The sequence below is a fragment of the Nestor notabilis genome, unplaced genomic scaffold (assembly GCF_000696875.1).
Source record: "Nestor notabilis isolate BGI_N333 unplaced genomic scaffold, ASM69687v1 scaffold4586, whole genome shotgun sequence".
NCBI classification, from domain to species: domain Eukaryota; kingdom Metazoa; phylum Chordata; class Aves; order Psittaciformes; family Psittacidae; genus Nestor; species Nestor notabilis.
In genome coordinates this window covers 95,083-107,327 of record NW_009931462.1, presented here as the reverse complement: position 1 = coordinate 107,327, position 12,245 = coordinate 95,083, and the positions used below count along the sequence as shown (strand labels likewise).

The 12,245-nt window shown below is 49.9% G+C and overlaps 1 protein-coding gene across 2 annotated transcripts in view; it reads left to right on the top strand.

The window, feature by feature from the left end:
- NDEL1 (nudE neurodevelopment protein 1-like 1) overlaps positions 1 to 12,160 on the top strand; it is a 16,011-nt gene extending 3,851 nt beyond the window's left edge. The window contains exons 4-8 of one of the 2 annotated variants that reach the window (XM_010015921.1): positions 473 to 609; positions 2,776 to 2,949; positions 3,743 to 3,834; positions 6,073 to 6,224; positions 11,969 to 12,160. In XM_010015921.1, coding sequence (XP_010014223.1) covers positions 473 to 609; positions 2,776 to 2,949; positions 3,743 to 3,834; positions 6,073 to 6,224; positions 11,969 to 12,056 — 643 coding nt within the window. In that variant the 3' untranslated portion in view covers positions 12,057 to 12,160. Of the gene's footprint in view, positions 1 to 472; positions 610 to 2,775; positions 2,950 to 3,742; positions 3,835 to 6,072; positions 6,225 to 10,002; positions 10,046 to 11,968 lie in introns of those variants that run through there. The other variant, XM_010015922.1, reaches the window with a different exon arrangement.
- Positions 12,161 to 12,245: the final 85 nt, after the last annotated feature.

Genomic DNA, 12,245 nt, shown 5'->3' with positions numbered 1-12,245 from the left:
GGAATGAGCCTCTGGCTATCTGCAGAGAGATCTGAGAGCTGGGGCCATGTTTCCACAAGGCTCTTAACCTCATGACTAACTTTTGAACAAATTGGGTCATAGGCAATGCCTCAGTGCCCTGCCTTCTGCATTCACTGTCCGGAGCTCTGGAGAGTGCAGCACCACCTGAGCTACTGCACTGATTAAACGTGGGGCTTTGGAGCATGGCTTGGGAAGCACGGAGATGGGCCTGCTGGCCTGGCTCTTTCCCAGCTCTTTGGTACATCTCTGCGAGCCAGATGCTATCAGGTTCTTTTCATCTGATTCCTCTGCTTCATTGGAGTTTATTAATCCTTTCCAAGAAGCATTTCCTTAGCTTTCAAATGATTAACTTGAATGTAGGCCCTACTAACATTTTTCTTCTGTTACGTTTTTGAATACACTTTTATGCCGGTTGAGCTGAAGAACTCAATATTCTGGATTTTGTTTCTAGGGCAACAATAGTTTCATTGGAAGACTTTGAACAAAGGCTGAACCAAGCTATTGAAAGAAATGCCTTTCTAGAAAGTGAACTGGATGACAAGGAGTCATTGCTGGTTTCTGTACAGAGACTAAAGGATGAAGCAAGAGGTATGGCTCGATTAGTTCTGTGTCCTGGTACGTTGTTGGCTTCCTAAGAGACATGTAGCAATCAAGCTCATCTTTATAGAAAGCCTCACATAAGGAGACTTGAACTGGATACTAAATGTATTAGGTATTACTAACAGTATGTTCTCTATGTATGTCCAGTGTAGCTAAGAGGAAAATTTTCCTTATATAGGGAAAATTAATATTAGATTCAGTCAGGATTTTTAACACAGGTGAGTAGAAAAATACTTCATTCTACAGATGTAATAGAATTGAGGAAGTGCGACTCAAAAGTTCCTGCTTGCTGTGGTTTTATGGCTTGTGTAGGAAGGGAAAGCACAGGAAATGTCAGGCAAATACATGAGAAGTGCTTAAGTAAATTAACTTTTTAATCCTGTCTCCTGTATTCCTTCTAATCCTCTTGGAAATTGCCTGGTTTATTTAAGATATTCCAGTGAAGACTGTGTTTAGACCTGTTTGAGGTAGTGTTCAGGGATACAATCAGGAGGTGGGAATTCCCCAGTGGATTTCACATTGAGGATGCTGGGGAAGCATTTTGTAATGGTTGATGGAAACTGACTTCTCTACTAGTGGTGGTGATGTGCTCAGCAGCCCATGCCTGCCATTATGTGCAGAGACTAGTGGCTTCCAACTTGCTTTCCCAAGGGAAGCTTTCTAAGATAATTCCTCAGTTAAGGCCTAGACCTGAGTGTAAGACAACAACAAACACTTCAACAGTTATTCTCCTTTGTGGAGCTCTCTGAACCAAGTTTGTGCCCTACAAATGGAAAGTCCCTGCTGGAAGCACAGGGGTTTTGTAATACGTATGAAAAGGGAGATTAAGTATTTTCTGAGGGAATATATGTGTTGCAATTTGGGGTTAGAGCAATAATGCTGGAAAACCCAGCAAAACCTAGGGGACCGTTTTGTACAACACTGGAATAATTAGACAAAAAGGACATGTTTTTTCTTGGATGAGTCATCTGGAAATGTTTAGCATTAATTAGGGTAGCAAAGCTGTGTGTTCCCCCTGGCAGCAAGCAGGAACCACTAGAAGAACTGCTACAGTGTCAAACTCAAATACAACATTTCTGATTCAACAACCCCAAAACCTCTTAGAGGAGCCCAGATTGATTTTCGTTTCAGCTGTGCTGTTTTACTTAAAATCATTTCTAAATATTTATGATAACTTAAAAGCTGTAATGTACAACTGATTTTGCTCTTGCACGTTGTACCAGGCTGAGGCAAGGAATAAGAGGTTTGTGAAAGGTGAGACACTGGCACAGAGTGCCCAGAGAAGCTGTGGCTGCCCCATCCCTGGCGGCGTTCAAGACCACGTTGGACGTAGGGGCTTGGAGCAACCTGCTCTAGTGGAAGGTGACCCTGCCCGTGGCAGGGGTTGGAGCTGGATGAACTTTAAGGTCCCTTTAACACAAACCAGGCTGGGATTCTATGAATAATTAAGTTGCTCTGTCTGAAAAGGATCAACCCATTTGTAATATATTGTTTATTTGCATCTAGTTCCTTCTAAGGATTTTGTAGATTTTTTGCTGAGCTGTGCTGGATGTTCTTTGTAGCAAATACATGTGGCAATGGGAGGGACATGGCAGGGCTAAGCAGCAGGCTGGAGAGGAGGTGAGAATGAAACGCAGGTTTCCTTTTTTTTCTTTCCCTGTCATTTGGAATACCCAGCTTTTCCCACCTGCTCTTTTCTTCTTGAGGCATCAAGAAACTGCATACAACCTTCCACTGTCTTTGGCTAGCGGGAAGTCCTTTGGATTACTGACTGGAAGGGTGTGGGCAATTGGACACACAAGACTAGGTCATTCCTCCCTTTTTCCAACCTCTGTCTGAGCAGGAGCTGAGCGTGTTTCAGCAGACACTTGTGACACACTTCCCATGGGACTTGCATTACAGATGGGGAAGAATGCTATGGGGAAGTGGGCGGCTGGGCCCGGGTAGGGCTCTGTTTGCTGCCCTTCTCCTCCCAGCTAGAATGGGAAGTGATGGCGATGGGCACTGACTGCTCTGAGGTGGGGTCCTCCAGCCAGAGGCAGTTAATAGAGGGTTGTTGCACAGCGTCTCCTCTTCCCTCGCAGATGAGTAGATTGTTAGAGAAACCAGTTGCTAATGGGTGTTTGGGGTGTGTTTTCTTCTCTCAACCCTCAGACCTGAGGCAGGAGCTGGCAGTACGGGAAAGGCAGCAAGAAGTCACGCGGAAGTCAGCACCCAGTTCTCCGACCCTGGACTGTGAGAAGATGGATTCGGCTGTGCAGGCATCCCTCTCCCTGCCAGCCACGCCTGTTGGAAAAGGATCAGAAAATAGTTTTCCTTCCCCAAAAGGTATCATCAGTCATAGAAACTGTGTCTGGTTGCTCAGCAGCATGCTCAGGTTGGTAACAGTTTCAGTCCAGGTGTTTGTCACTGGGCTTGAAGTAAGCGCAGGTATGTGTAGATCTCACACACATTGCATAAGGTGTTTTTAAATCCTGGGGCAGCATAAGTGTGTTTAAGGAGTATAATGAGTAAATACCATGGAAAAGAAAGACACTGAAGCTTATCTACTGCTTGGGGGGGATGGGGGTTTGCACTGAAGACATTTGGGAGTGCAGGAAAGTGTAGTAACTGATACTGCTGCTCAGCTCTGGAGTAGCAGTGGTGGGTAAACAATGGTCAATAATTCTGATGCTCTAGATTCTGTTATCACACATACTTCTCAGGGGTCCTGTTTTCTCTGTGAGGCAGCAGGATGTTAGTGCAGTCCCTTTCCCCATCTGGAAGACTCTGGAAAATCACAGGGATTATCACGTATTTTTCAAATTAGAAGGAGTAGATTCCAGAGGAGGCTCTGGCTGGATTAGATGAACTGCAGGCAATAAGTAGCCTTGCAGATGGACAGTGCATGATCTCCACATGTAGGTCTATGCAAAGAGGGCAGTGGACAGAAATTGGGCTTTCTCATTTTCCCTGGCCAGTGATCATGTACTCTGTGTGTTATTGTGGGCTGACTGTATGAAGACTCTGCAGTAGGAGTTTAGATTCATCTTTTCATGCAGAAGTTGATTTATTTAAATTTAAAACAATAAATGAACTGTGGAGGAGTGGAACATGTAATAAAGCATGTCTGTGTTTGCAGCTATACCAAATGGATTTGGTACCAGCCCCCTTACTCCTTCAGCTCGAATATCTGCGCTCAACATTGTGGGGGATCTGCTACGGAAAGTGGGGGTGAGTGCTCTGCCCTGAAGTGTTCCTCACTCTGCAGTGCTGGCACTGAGCTTTCCCCCTCGTGTGCAGTGACAAGAAGGCCTGGGCCCATGCTGAGTACAAGTGGTATTTAGAATGTGATAATGTATATTTTTATTATTATTATTATTTTAATTTGTAAAGCATGTTGCTAAGGTTCTGATGCCAATTTTGGATGATGAAATTCACATTTGGAGTAAGCAGTTTCTCAAGCACTTTGGTATATGGGGTTAGACACCATCAGCTGCTTGTTCTGACTTTAAACAGGGTCTGCAGCTTCCTCTGTAGGGAGACCAAGATGCAGAGCTGGGCCTCAGAGCCTGGCTGCCTGCTGCACACAAGCGAGGAGCTGAGATCACGCAGCCAGTGTCCCCTCATGTGCCTGGGGGCATCTGCAGCAGGTGCTGAAAGTGGGGAAAAGAGAGAGACCTTTGATAAGAAAGTGAGAAAAGAAATTAGGTGAAAGCCAAATGTTCCCATCTGTAGTTGAGGAGGCTGTGAAACGTGTGAGCCTTTAAAGGGATTACCCCTGTAAGCGGGGAAGAAGTGGTTTAAAACTCTGTCAGTGTGTTGTTTAGGATGCCAGGTTTCCAGCTGAGTTTGGAGTTAGGAGAAGCTCCTTGATGTGCCTCAGTGGGTAGCTGTGAGTGGAAGCATGGGTAGCCTCAGTGCTGGCTGTCCTCTGCCTCCTGTGGGTGCCACTGATGAGGCAGCAGCTGCAGCAGAGACAGTTGTTTTAGCAAAGCTTGAAATGAAAAGTGACTTCATTCCTCGCATTTGGAGCCAGTTTGCCCGGGGTTGGTTTGGAAGGGCAGCAGGACCATTCAGGGTTACAGAGTGACATGGGTAAAATGGGATCATTGTAAGATGCTGCAGGGGATTTAGGGAGCTTAATCACAATCCCATGTGATTACTCTGCAAGGACAGGAAATGCCAAATAAGCATCCTGCTTTCCCAGCCTGCCCTTAGACACCCGCACAGAATTCCAGCTCACACATTTGTTTAGCAACAATTATAGGCTGCTCAGGGTTTCTTTGGGTTTGACTACTCATAGAATGCCTCATCCCAAACCTTAGACTTGCTTTCTCTGCCAGAAGTTTCCCTTGGGCTTTCTTGACTGCAGCTGACACAGGGAGTCACTTGGCACAGATCACACTGGCTCCTTCCAGCTTATAGGTGCTTTGTGACCAAGAGGTAGGTACCTATATGAGGTAGGTACCTACATACCTGCCTGTTTGCTTATTGAGCTTACATGGGTCTCTAGAAGAAGACCCTCTAGTGTTCACTTACTTGTGGCAGCATGTCAGTGCCTTATTGATGGAATATTTTTCTACATGAAACCAGACAAATCCCCATGTTTGGGGAGATGAGTTTTTGTCGCCAGCGTGTGCATTTGCAAGTGTCTGAATGTACCCATGCACAGGGTGGATGTAACAGATGGTTGGAAGGACATTCTGCTAGGCCAGAAGGATAGTCACATTACACCTCAGTTTGTTATAGGTGGCAGAAAGGGCAGGTGATGTACTGAAGGAGAGAATCAGGGTTTCGGTCTCCCTCCTGTCAGGAGTTAGTGGATGAGGCAGGGACTGTCACCTTGTATAGGGGAAAAAGATCTCATCAGGCTTGCTTGGAAGTAGTAGAGATGAGGTACAGACCATGGAGATGGGTTCAGCTTATGCAGCTGATTGCTCCTTCTGATGTTGCTGTAGCACCTTTTGTTCTGAAGCATATCAGTGGGGCTTAAGAAACTGGCTTTGTTTTGTAGGTAGAGATTAAGAAAGAAATGCTAAAAGGCATTGTCCTGGGGCGAAAACTCAACTTCCCAAATACATAGTCCTTCCCCTAACTTCAGGGTTCTGGTTAGCTCATGTCAGCCTTGCTGCAGCTGCCAGGGCAAGGAGGGTTGGTAACTTCTGCTGGGAGCTGGCTTCCTTCTTTTAGGTAATTGAGGGTTCTGAAGTCTGAGCCGTGATGGAACTGAGTCATGCCTGGCAGTCTGCGTGTGCAGCAGGTTTCCTCTGGGGTTGGGTGGCAGAGAACATGACAGCCTTGTTCTTATTTAGTTCAGTTTTTCCCAAAGGTGAAAATCGGGGTCCTGCTCCTGGTGACCTTGGGGTTGTGACAGAACCTGAACTTGAGCAGCAAAATGCTTCCTCTTATTAAATTATTATTAAATTAGTATTGCTTTTTTGACATAGTTTTGTTTTCCCTCTTTCACAGGCCTTGGAATCCAAATTAGCTGCTTGCAGGAACTTTGCAAAGGACCAGGCATCCCGGAAATCCTACGTGTCTGGGAACGTTAACAGCGGCGTGATGAACAGCAACGGCAAAAAGTACCCTCACCTGGAGCATGCTTCCTTCTTTGACAAAGGGTAAGGAAGGATTTAGTTTTACCTGAAAGGGGAGTGCATTTCAGGGTGCTACTTGGAGCAGAAGTTTTTTGTGGCTTGTCTTTAGCCTGGCACAGCTTTCATCCCATAGGACAGATAATTTGTGGAGCCAAAGTCTCAGGGGACAGGGACAGTGACAGATTTCGGTGAAACAAAGAGTAAAGCAAGCGTGGCTGTCTCTTAGCTGGTAGGATGGCAGGGCCTGTTCTGTCACTCTGCTGCCTGGTCTCTTAGTGGTTGCATCTCAAGTAATAAATGTGCCCTTGGACAGGTTCTCCAGTAAGTAGTGGTGGGGTTGCCATAGGTACTGGTGCACTGGTGCATGGGGAAGCACATTAACCACAGAGCTGGAGATTCCCTCAGTGGGAACAGCTAAGTGCAGGCAGCAAATCCTCACAGGAGGGTGGTGCCCTGCTTGCTCTATTTCCCCTTCTATTAGGGGAAAAGAAAACGTCATCAATGGCGTAACTCTGGCTGATGGAGGGGGAAGCTGCCTCGTGCTGACAGTGCCACAAACTGCCTTCACAGGAAGAACTGCCCCATGTGCCTCCCGTGACTCACTCATGGTCAGAGCTTCCTCTGGGATACTGGATTTTCCCATATGGCCCTGAGGTTGTGTGAGGAGCCCTGAGGAGCAGAGCACAGCACTCCTCCAGCGTTGGCATGGTGGCACTGTGAGATGTGCTGGTGTCACTGGGCAAAACACCCTTCGTGCTACCTGCATACTCATCTTCCATGCTAAACCTCAGGCCAGGGCAATTTACTGCTAATACTCAGCATATCCTCAATCCAGAACAGCTTTTAGAGAATTAAATGAGCTGTTACCAACCTGGGGAGTGCCATATACAGAGCAGACAAGCTGAGCTTCCTACAGTCATCCTGGTTTGAGCGTTGCTATGTGGGTAGCAGGGCAAGTTGCATCTAAGAAACTGGCATTCAGAGCTTTTAGAGTCACTGTTGCTTTGGTAAAGGAAGAGTTTGGAGATTTAACACTGTCCTGTGCATATCACACCTTAAGTTGTCTGTGTACTGCAGGGCTGACTGGGGCTGTGCATCACCACAGCAGTGCTCATGCTTGCAGTGCACAGGCTGTGTTTCAGGTGCAAGCTGTCAGGGGAGTTGCTAGGGAGAGATTATAGCTGTTCTTAAGAGGCAGCATGGCTATATTGAGTTGTGGTGTGACGAATAAGCTGATTGCTGTGTGGGGTGGGGGTTACTTTTAATTATCCAGATTGTCATCACACTTGTTATCTGGGCTGGCTGCCTGGAGTTAGGAGCAGGTTGTGGCTGGAGAAGGCTTAGAAACCCAGCCTCTTGCAAGATAGCTTCTACAGCAGAGTTGGAGGATGTCAGTGGGCTTAAAAAAGGGGTGGAAATGACTGACGTGCTTATCTGCAAGGTGTTAAAGATCCCTGCATGGCCCTGCTGTCCTATCCTTCTCCTCTGCACCCCCACATGCTGCAGCAGCGCCGAGCCCCCAGCCTGCTGGCACGTGGTGCTGGCAGCCATCGCAGGCGGGGGGTGTTGTGGTGTCTGGGCACAGGGGGCTGAGTCGGGGCATGCCCATGCTCTTTCTGCTCCCCTCACCTCTCTCCAGCCTCTGTACTCTTCTCCTCGCCCCTAATTGTTGCTGGAGCCTGGAACAGCCACATGTGATGATAGATCTAATGCAGTCTGCAGCCACTGCCTGAAGAACAGCCGCTTGCTGGGAGGTGGTACTGGGACAGTGGTAACAGCCACATCACTACACTTCCATTTACAGAATCCCAGTTAGTGTCAGAAGGGCCCTCTGGAGATCGTCCAAGCCAACCCCTGCCAAGGCAGCGCTGCCAAGGCAAGTCCACCCAGAGCAGGGCACATAGGAACGTGTCCAGGCAGGTTTGGGATGTCTCCAGAGAAGGAGACTCCACAACCCCCCTGGGCAGCCTGTGCCAGGGCTCTGACACCCTCAGTGGAAAGTTCTTCCTCATGTTGAGGTGAAAGTTGTTGTGTTTTAGTTTATGGCCATTGCTCCTTGTCCTGTTGCTGGGCACCACTGAGAAGAGTCTGGCCCCATCCTCCTGGATCCTGCCTTTGCAATACTGATCTGCATTGATGGGATCCCCTCTCAGTCTGCTCTTCTCTGGACTAACCAGGCCCAGCTCCCACAGTCTCTCCTCATAAGAGAGATGCTCCAGAGCCCTGAACATCCCTGCGGCCTTTCCTTCCTCTGCCATTTGGTTGGTTAAAGTGATTGATGAGTCTCCATCTCCCATCAGCTTGCCCAGTGGAGCTGAGCAGGCGCTGAGGGCAGGGGAGGCCTGGAGGGCTCTGGGCTTGCTCTGGAGCGTGGCTGTTGAACTGGAAGGGTCAGGACTTGGCTGCTTTTCAGATCTCACCAGTGTCTGGCGTAGGTTTCCTGCAGACTTGTTCCTTCAGGATCATGCTGTTTCTGTGCAGGTGCCAGCGCACAGCAGGGCAGCACCTGAGCATGTTCTCAGACAGATACTTTAGTTTTGCTGTTGTAATTGTTCTTAATTGCTTATAACCTTGGATCCAGTCAGGGAACAAAATGCCTCTGACCTCGCTGGGCTCTGCAGAGGCACTTGACCAGCAGAGCTGAGGCAGTGTGTGAGCCAACATGGTGTCTGTTCCTTGGGCCATCAGCTCCTTGTTCCCTGCTCCCCTCCCTGCACTCCTGAATGTCCAAGTCCTTGTAGTTGATGTTTATTCTGAAGTTATTTTTGGGAATCTGTTGGGCTTTGTTTTAATGAGCCAAGCTCAAGTTTGAACGAGAGGTGCCACCATGCGGGTGTATTTACACTGTGAGCACTGCTCCCCACCACCCTGCTCATCATACATCAGGCTGTGGGATCAGGGTCTTCCTCCTGTTCCCTGCTCCACCTTATGAAAAAGCTTCCCTGGAAAAGAGGGAACTGGGTGTCTGGGATACAAGTGAGTAACTCCATGTCCTGGAACGCACTCTGCAGTACTGCAGGCTTTTACCTGGCTGTGCATGCAGAGTGTCCTGGGTTCAGCTACAGCAGTCATTTTTTCTCCTTCTTAGTAGCTGGTGCGGTGCTGTGTTTTTGACTTTCAGCCTGGGAACAACGCTGATAACACCGATGTTTTTAGTTGTTGCTAAGTGATGTTTACTCTGACCAAGGACTTTTCTCAGTCTCATGCTCTGCCAGGGAGGAGGGGAAGCCGGGAGGAAGCGGAGACAGGACACCTGACCCAAACTGGCCAAAGGGGTGTTCTATACCACAGCACGTCATGCCCAGTATATATACTGGTGGGAGTTACCTGGAAGGCGCAGATCGCTGCTCGGGTCGGGCTGGGTATCGGTCAGCGGGTGGTGAGCGTTTGTGTCCTCTCCCCTTGTTATTCCTCTTATCATTATTATTGGTAGCAGTAGTGGTTTGTATTATACCTTAGTTACTGGAGTGCTGTTATCTCAACCCGTGGGAGTTACATTCCTCTGATTCTCCTCCCCATCCCTCCAGGACCCCCCCCGCGAGGGGGGGGGGGGGGGGAGAAGAGGGGGGGAGTGAGGGAGCGGCTGCGTGGTTCCAAGTTGCCGGCTGGGCTTAAACCATGACACAGAGGCAGAATGTGGTGGGAGTGCTGGTTGTGCCCTCGCCTGCCCATGCAGAGGTGCAGGAGGAGAGCTCTGGTGAGGTTTAGTTTAGAACTTCTGCTGTGCTCCAGCTCTTGCATCCAGAGATGCCCCCGAATGTCTTTATGGTGTGCATAAACTGTTCCAATTTTTCTCCACTAGGTGTGAAAAGGTCACGTTCCCCACCTTGGTCATGGGTAAATGAATTCATTTGCAATGATAAGCTGCATGTGTTTTAACCTGGGGCTTGGAGGGGCAGAGCTGGTGGTTCTCTAACTGCACGAGGCACCTCTCTGAGCATTACAAACTAATGGGCCATGACCAAAGCCTGAGGCTGTAATTTCTCCCCTTACTTCAGATAAACTCCTCTGGTGCTGTGACCTGTTGCAACCATAAGGTCGAGTGCTGCTTGTTTTCTTGAGTTAATTATTTCTTCAGGTCTGTGCACGTTTCTGATTGAACTGGTCACAGCAGAGTTCCAGGATGAGGTATCTTTTTCCAGGCTGCTGCTGTTGGCTGGCCCTTCCCTCCAGCCCTTCCAAAAGGGAGCAGCTGCCACGCTTTAATCCTGTTTGGTGCTGGGTGTTGTGGTGGTGGTTTTCCTCCTCCCTGTCCGACTTGGCAAAGGTGCTTTCTAGCTGATAACTAATCTGCAGAGTCATGTTGTGACCAGGCTGGCTTCATGCCCCTTCATCCCACTGCAGACAGCAAAATACAGCTGTTAAGCAGCTGAGGGGCACTTGGGAATGTATTGAAGCAACACTCAAATGGGAGTTGAAGCTTCCAGCTGAACGGGGAGGAGGCAGGAGAGGTGGTTTCTCCCTGCTCTGGCCCTGGTGCTGGGATGTGCTTCAGGCTGAGCTAGTGTGGATGTAGAACAGCCTGAGAGGGAGCGGGAGCAGTTCCCATGGGATTCGTACTTGCTAACGAGTGTTGAGATGTTACCTTGTCGCTGCTCTTCCAGAAGGATTCGAGGAGCAGGATGTGCTCCTCGAGCACTGGCCCCAGGGCAGCAGGACCCCAGAGCCAGCAGCTCCCACTTGCCTTTTTCCTCATCATGGAGCCCTCGTCCTTCTGCTCCTTCTTGATTTCACTCACTGCAGCTGCTCTGAGCAGCAAAGATGTCCTGAAGCTTGCTTTGGACAAGGGCCTGTAGGGACAGGACAAGGGGAATGGCTATAACCTGCCAGAGGGGAGATTGAGATGAGCTCTTGGGCTGAAGTTCTTCCCTGTGAGGGCGCTGAGGCTCTGGCACAAGGTGCCCAGAGAAGCTGTGACTGCCCCATCCCTGACAGTGTTCAAGGGGCTTGGAGCAACTTGGTCTAGTGGAAGCTGTCTGTGCCCATGGCAGGGAGTTGGAACTGGATGAGCTTTAAGGTCCCTTCCGACACAAACCAGTCTGGGGTTCTCACCAGTGTAGCTCTGGAGGAAGGATCCAAGCGGGTTCTTGTGGGGAGCTGGTGGTTCAGGCAGAGCTGATGCAGTTCTGCAGCGGCGCTTCTTGGGAGCAGGCAGACGTCAAGGAGGGACCTTCCCTGCACCTTGCAGGGGATGGGGGTTCTCCTCCCACCTTTCATGTTGCAAACCCAGCCATGAAGGCAGCAGTGGGGGTGGATGTGCTGTCCTGGCACAGGGATGTGATTCCTTCTGGTTTTGAGGGCTGCAGTGGTGGTAGCAGCAGCGGCTGAGCCTGGCGGGCACCGTATTGAGCCTCATTACAGGAGCTCTGTTGAAGCCAGAACAGAGGCTTCACCCTCCTCACCTTCACCTGTCCCAGCAGACTGGGGTGGGGGGGAGCCATGGATCCTAGGGGTGTGGAGGCACCCTGAGCCCCCGCTGAAGCCCAGGCAGGGAGAGTGTAGTGCAGAGGCAGCATGGCCGGGTTGTGCCCATCACCTTACTGGGTTCTACTGGTCTGCTCAGGCAGCACGTGCCTGCTGCAGGCAGGGGGGTGAGCGCCCATCCTCACAGCCAGAGGTGCACCTCACCGTCCTGCATCGCTGCACGGCAGTGAGGAGGGGCAGAGGGCTCTGTCTGTCTGTCTGTCTGCTGGTGCTGAGGAAGGGCAAGCGGTGCCCCCTCCTGTGGCTGCTCCTCACTCAATGGCCTGTCTCTTCTTGTTTCTCAGGGCAGTGAATGGCTTTGATCAAGGTCCCCCCGGACTGGGAGCCTCTCGCCCCTCCTCAGCGCCTGGAATGTTGCCCCTGAGCGTATGAGCCCGCAGGAGGTCGTGTTCGGACTTGCAGATGCTTTTCTCAGCCCACCAAGAGAAGAACTCTCCAGCTTGCTCCCCGCTGCTGCCCCCCTGGAACACGACCCGGCCGCCATGTCATGTTAATACAGTTTCTGTTGTCCTGTTGCTGTAGCGGACGTGCTCTGGCTCGGCCCCCGCCCCCGCCCACCGC